General features: G+C 41.8%; 1 protein-coding gene across 1 annotated transcript; it reads right to left on the bottom strand.

The window, feature by feature from the left end:
• Positions 1–3,953: 3,953 nt before the first annotated feature.
• On the bottom strand, positions 3,954–5,921 carry LOC149744176 (olfactory receptor 5AR1-like). The gene is made up of 2 exons (XM_089904881.1): positions 5,901–5,921; positions 3,954–5,013 (listed from the first exon to the last, which is right to left on the bottom strand). The coding sequence occupies exons 1-2, from the start codon at positions 5,919–5,921 to the stop codon at positions 4,099–4,101; spliced, it is 936 nt and encodes a 311-aa protein (XP_089761007.1). The 3' UTR covers positions 3,954–4,098.
• Positions 5,922–6,517: the final 596 nt, after the last annotated feature.

Below are 6,517 nucleotides of genomic sequence, written 5' to 3'. Positions count from 1 at the left end.
AATGTGATAGAATAATTGAGTAGGCACTTGAAGCTTGGAGTCTCAGCTAGCACATAGTCCCATCTTTCACTGCTTCTTCACCTCCCTGGGACAGATTATTGACTGCCCACTTCCCTGTCCATTAATACTCAGGGCCCCACCCAGCCTCTTCTTCTCTGTCTCACCCAGTGACCGCTGCAACCCTCCACTCTCAGGGATCTGGGCATGGGCCCAGGGAGGATTGGGGTCAGGTACACATGCCCTGCAACATCTCAGGGTTAGACGTGATGACAGCCAGCCATCCTGGCCCCAGGGTGGTAATGCCATTGCACATTTGGCAGATCACCCAGCAGGGCTCATTGCCCACCCTGATCCAGGTACCTAATGCATCCTGGTGTAGAGGTTGCAATACCCTTGGGGGTCACTTGTCCACCATGGGTTGGGGCAGCTGACCCATGGGAAGAGGATATGCCTGGTTCTACCTACTCACTCCTGACCAGGGTACAATGCATCTGTCCAGCAGGTAGGAGGAGGACCCAGCAGACAGTGGGCCCCGCACATGTGCATCAGATCACAGGGTGGGGTCACAGGGCACTTGTGAGGCTATACACTTGCCCCACAAGTATCCCTGTGCCTGAGAGGGTATGACATTAAATGGAAAATTTTAAGCACCATAAGAGGTTGAGAGAGACACTCCAGTAGAAAGGAAAAAACTTTTTATCTGAATATCTTTAACAGCACTTTTTCTTGCTTTTTGAACAGGGACTTCACATTAACATTTTGCACTGGGGCTACAAATTCTGACTGTAAGGACTGTCTATTACTAAAGAATTTTAGTAATTTAGTAATTTTGCCAGTTCTGACTGTAAGGACTGTCTATTACTAAAGTATTTTGTTATTCCCTGAGATCTACCATTCCCTGTGTAGAAATGATGAAGCTGATGAGGTTTTAACTGTCTCTAGTCTTGCTGGGGCTGTTTAGAGGATAGGGGGACACTTCTACTTGCCAAGGAAGAAGCCCATTTTGTCCCAAACTCCCAGCTGTGTTAAGTATCTCACATCATGAGAGGGGCTTAGGAGGATGTGGTAGTAGACAATATTCTGTGGTATGAATCAGGAGACCTGAATTCCAAATCTGCCTCTCCCTCTGACTAGCTGAGAATGCTGCTCTCCCTTGGGGACACTGTGTGTCCTCATATGTGAAAAGAGCAGTTTCAATTAACCTAGCGTTTTCAGACGGTCATTGAGTTTCTAGAGCAGTGCCTCAGAGAGGGAGAGGTGAGTGCTAGGCAATGGGGCTGTAGGCACCCCACACTTTTCCAGCCAAATCTGTTCCACTTCTGTTTTATATTTTTTGTTCTGCATTGGAATTCACTTAAAGAAATAATTCCAATGCTTAAAAAATTAAAACCCATAATTCTCAATGATCTCCATGGGCCCTTATACCTCTGAGTTCTGATTGTGAGAGTCTTTAACCTTGAATCCTACAAAAAGGATGGTCTTTATTCCAGGAAGAAATCTATGATATGCATGGGCTCGTTACCATAGAAGAAGAGAAATCCAGGGAGGACAAGGGGTTAAAGGGCAAATGCCTGGGTGGTATAGAACTAAAAGATAAGGGCAATGAAGAAGAGGTTCAGGTTCCCTACTGTGGGTTGAGTGTTAACAGAAAACATCCGTAAAACCAGGAGATTCAGCTAGATGATCATGTCTCAAGAGGTAAGATTTTCTACCTCTCCTCCATTATGTGATAGAATGTAACAATGTTTTGTGGATAAAATGAACTGAATAAGGAAAAGGGTTAGTTGGGAATGAACTTCAACTCTGCTAATGTTTTTTGAGCCTTTACCGGGTACCAAACTTTAGGCTAGACTTCGGGTGGAAGATAAAAAAATTAACCAAATATGGCTCCATCTTTACAAAAGTGTTTCAACATAGGTGAGCAAAACAGAAATTCTGAAAAATGCACAGAGTATTTTATAAGGCCAAGCATCATAATGGTAAAATAGAGGTGCAAAGTACAATGGGAAAACAGTGTATGAATACTCACTTCCATCTGAAATGTCAAGAAAAGTTATCTGGAAATGAAGATTGGATTTAAGTTTGGACTTTAAACATGAATAGGACTTGGACGAGCAGGACCTGAAGACCTTCACATGCCAAATTTAGAAGTTTGGAATATGTGTTATAGGCAAAGAGAAACATGGAAAAGTTGTAAGCAGTGTGGAGGTTAGGAGAAGGCTGATCTGGTTGGATTTACATTTAAACCACTGGGCTTGTTATGTGAAAAGTAAATTTAATAGGATCCAGGGTGGATTCAAAGAGAGGAGTTAAAAGACTATTTTGCTAATCCAGGCAAGAAAGGAGTGTGCCATGATCCAGCACAGTGCCAGTGGCAGTGAAAAAGAAACTAATACAAGAGGCATTTGGGAGGGAGAATTGACAGGATTTGGTAATTGATTAAATACAGGGAGCTAAAGGGCAGGGAAGTAACAAGGACTCACTCAGGTTTTGGGCTTAAGAAACTGGGTGACGCCATTCACTCAGGGTACAAGGAAAGAGGAGAGCAGGTTTAGAAGAGTTCAGTATCTGAATGTTAAGTTTGAAGTGCCTAAGGAACTTTCAAATGGAGGTTCTACTTGGTAACTAGATATAATTATCTGGAGCTCTAAGGGGATTGGTTTTCACACAGCTACCAAATAAACCACATTCCCTCACAACTGGGTTTTAGGAGTCCTTGGCAGATGGCTACTAAGGCTAGACAGTTTCTGGGAATAGAGGCAGAGACAAAACCAGTCTTGAGGCCCCAAAATTGCATCTAGCCTAGATGTAGCTAAATACTACTTTCTATTTTCCTTGCAGCTTGAGCCACTCAATTACTTTTCCCCAACTAGTTGTTTGATATTGGTCACTTTCTCTTCTCTTGGCCTTGATTTCCTCATCTATAAAAGTAAGATATTAAGGTTTTATATTCTTCAGATATAGGATTGTTTTTATGGATAGCCTGTTGTTCAACATATTTAGATAACATAGCAATATCCATGCATTTCGTGCATCTTTACAAATTCTGAGGACTAGCCATGGACTAATAAACTAGCTGGGGTTCGACTTACACTTGTGTTTCCTATTGGAAGTGTATTCAGAAATACTAATGGACTTGGCTCAGATCCATTCAAACTTTGCATTAAAAAAAATCCCATCGCTGTAATTCAGGCCTGGAATTTTCATTAATAAATGATCCATTGTTCCTTGCAAAGGATCTTCAAATCCTAGTCTAGCTAGTGAAACCAATCTCTTGTTTGGCTGAGTACTGCTCTCTTTAAGATTTATCCCTGTAGGGCTTCCCTGGTGGCACAGTGGCTGAGAGTCCACCTGCCGATGCAGGGGGCACGGGTTCGTGCCCCGGTTCCAGAAGATCCCACATGCCGCGGAGCGGCTGGGCCCATGAGCCATGGCCGCTGAGCCTGCGTGTCCGGAGCCTGTGCTCCGCAATGGGAGAGGCCACAACAGTGAGAGGCCCGCGTACCACAAAAAATAAAAAGATTTATCCCTGTAAATCTCAATAATTGCACATGTGAATTCATATATAGACTTACATTTTACAGCTTCACTGTGGCAGATATCGTAGAGCATTTGGAAAATACACATCTAGGAATATTCTGAGTCCTTATGAAAGATATGGATTTAACTTAATTCAGCCTAAGGGATATCAAGGAAATCCTCTATATAAGTACATGAGTGGTAAAGCAAAGGAATTAATGTTCTCTTCTATAACTTATAGTCAAATTACATTGTTTTCTAACCTTGTTATCTTGGAATTAACTCATGACTAGTGTTATACTCGTTCACAACTCAGACTGACATATTCATACCCACATACATTATTTCCTCTTCTTAAAGTATTTCTTATCAGTTGTTTCAGAAAATACACATCATTTTGTCCATATAATTTCTTCCTATTATATTGCTGTTTATCTAAGCATCTACACCTAAACACTTAGCCAGAGCAATTCAATTATTCTTAAAAGGCTTTATTCGCAGGTAAGGAAAACACTGTGAATAGAACTGTGAGCAAGTCTTCATAGAATATATTACATTTTGGAGACACAGAATGGGGGATTAGGGACTTTTCTTCAATATTTTCTGTAGAGCAACTTTCACTTCCTGGTTTCTCAAACTATAGCTGAGAGGATTTGACACTGGGATCACCATTGCATAAAACACTGAGACCATCTGATTTCCTGCCTGGGATCCATGTTGAGAGGGCTGAAAGTAGGTGTACATAGTTGTTCCATAGTATAGGCCAACAGCAGTCAAGTGGGAAGCACAGGTAGAGAAAGGTTTTTGCCTGCCAGAAGCTGAGGGAATTCTCAGGATAGTCATGAGGACAGACAGGTAGGAGACAAGGATTACCATAATGGAGGTGAACAGGGTGAATCCTCCGCAGCCAACAATCAAGATCTGGGTGACCCACTGGTCTGAGCAAGCCAGTGCTGACAGTAGAGGGATGTCACAGAAGTGAGGAAGGACATGTGGTTGACAGAACGATAGTTGTGTGATGGAAGTTGTCACAGAAACCATGTTAACTAATCCACCAAGGTAGCATCCTGCTACCAATTTGAGACGACGGACTCTAGACATGGTGATGTGGTAGCGCAGTGGGTGACAAATGGCAGTATAGAGGTCATAGGCCATGGAAGCCAAAATGTTGCATTCAGCGGAGGCAAAGATTATGAACAAGCCCATTTGAGTCACACATCCAAGGAAAGAAACAGCCTGCAACTTAGATAACAAATTTGCTAAAGTCTCTGGGATCGTGACAGAAGAAAAACAGACATCAAGAAAGGACAGATTAGAGAGGAAAAAATACCTGGGGGTGTGGAGGCAGGGACTGACTCTGATCAGGACTACCAGGCCTAGATTCCCCAACACAGTGACAATATAAACAATAAGGAAGACTCCAAATAGCAGGACCCCAAGCTGAGGGTTATCTGTCATGCCCAGAAGGATGAGGTCAGTCACTGTAGATGAATTCTCCCATCAACACAAGCTGGGTATTATCCTTGATGAGGTAAGAATGCTTCTGACATGCTTTAAGTGAGGAAATAATAGAAAACTGGATGATACGGGTAAAACAGTCCCACTCAAAACACATGAATCCACAGCATTCTCCAACCCTTCCCTGCGTCTACAATCTCACTTTAAACACCTTCCCAAATAGTATCACTATTTCCCAAGCATAACATTGGGAAAGTAACGATAGGAGAAAAAAGGGGAAGGAAAACGAGGTAAAGAAAATTCAGAAAGCAAAAGGAACAAAGAAGTAAGAAAGTAAAGGCCTAGGATGCAAAAGACACTTAATATTTGTTGAAGGAATAAATGAAGTAGAAAGAAAAACAGATGTCATCAAGAGATGTTCTTTACTAATACATATATCACAACATTGTAAATCAATTACACCCCAATAAAAATGTTTTAAAAAATAAAAGAGACTATTAAATTAAAAAAAGAGAGAGAGAGATGTACTTTACTGATACAGGACTACAAACTCTTAGAAAATTTGGGGGTATGGAATTCCATCTCACCCTCCCTCACTTTTCCAAATCAATCTCAAGGAATTATTGCAGATGAAGTAACAATATAGTAAATATGTCGACTGATTTCATCTTGACAGACAGCCCCCTTCTCCCTTCAGTATTAGTGACACTGTTTCTGAAAAAGTAGAAGTCACGAATACTCACTATTTTGCTTGGTAAGTAAAGGGTTTTCCAGGACCTTGATCACCTCTTCACTGGTAGATTGTTGCAGAATCAGAATGCTCCGAAATCGCCATCAGAAACTGAACTCAAGGTTATCAGGTATCATTTGGATCCTGTGAAAGAGCAACCGAAAGATTCATGAAGTTGTTGTCTGATCATCACCTGACTGATTCCTTTAACCATGCTTGGGGCAAAGGTTATGCAGCTACACAAAACTAACTGCAAATTCCACAAGGACTTGTTGGTCAGATCTGTCTGAGCAAAGGGCCAGGTCACAAAATAGCTGGAGTCAAGTGGCACTGAGGCTAAGTGCATGGACTCTGTCCCCCTCTCTTGTGGTCACAGGATATTTCTAATGCTGACTTGCACCCTCACACAAATGCCTGGGTCTTACCCTGGATGAAGCACCAAACAAGAGAAGGGATAAATCCATACAGATCCATCTCCATTTATACAATTTAAACTAAATCAGAACCCTTGTGTTTCACTGGATGGCCATCAGCGAGGGGTGTTTAGAAGGGATTCCTGTATTTGGTGAGAGTGTGGACAAGGAAACCTCAGAGGGCTCTCCCAACTTTGATTTAAAAAAAAAAAAGCCTATCTGTTTCAATTCACCAGAAAACATAGGTTCTTTATTTGGTGTAGTAGTTAAGGTGTCTGATTCTGGAGCTATATGGACCTATTTGAATCCTGGTTTTGGAGATCACTCGTTCTGTGACTTAGGACTTAACCTACCTAAGTGCATTAATCTGTAAAAGAAGGGCACTAATAAGACCTAT

The sequence above is a fragment of the Delphinapterus leucas genome, chromosome X (assembly GCF_059928025.1).
Source record: "Delphinapterus leucas isolate spDelLeu-1000000601 "Yukka" chromosome X, BTC_Dleu_Yukka2, whole genome shotgun sequence".
Lineage (NCBI taxonomy): Eukaryota > Metazoa > Chordata > Mammalia > Artiodactyla > Monodontidae > Delphinapterus > Delphinapterus leucas.
The sequence above is the reverse complement of the archived record's forward strand: the minus strand, read 5'-3'. Positions and strand labels throughout refer to the sequence as shown.

Bases quoted from the DNA above. Each gene is read 5' to 3' on its own strand.
- LOC149744176 (XM_089904881.1), bottom strand. From the start codon at position 5,921: ATGGTTAAAGGAATCAGTCAG. The intron at 5,014-5,900 runs GTGATGATCAGA...TGTTGATGGGAG, and splicing joins TGGTTAAAGGAATCAGTCAG to AATTCATCTACAGTGACTGA.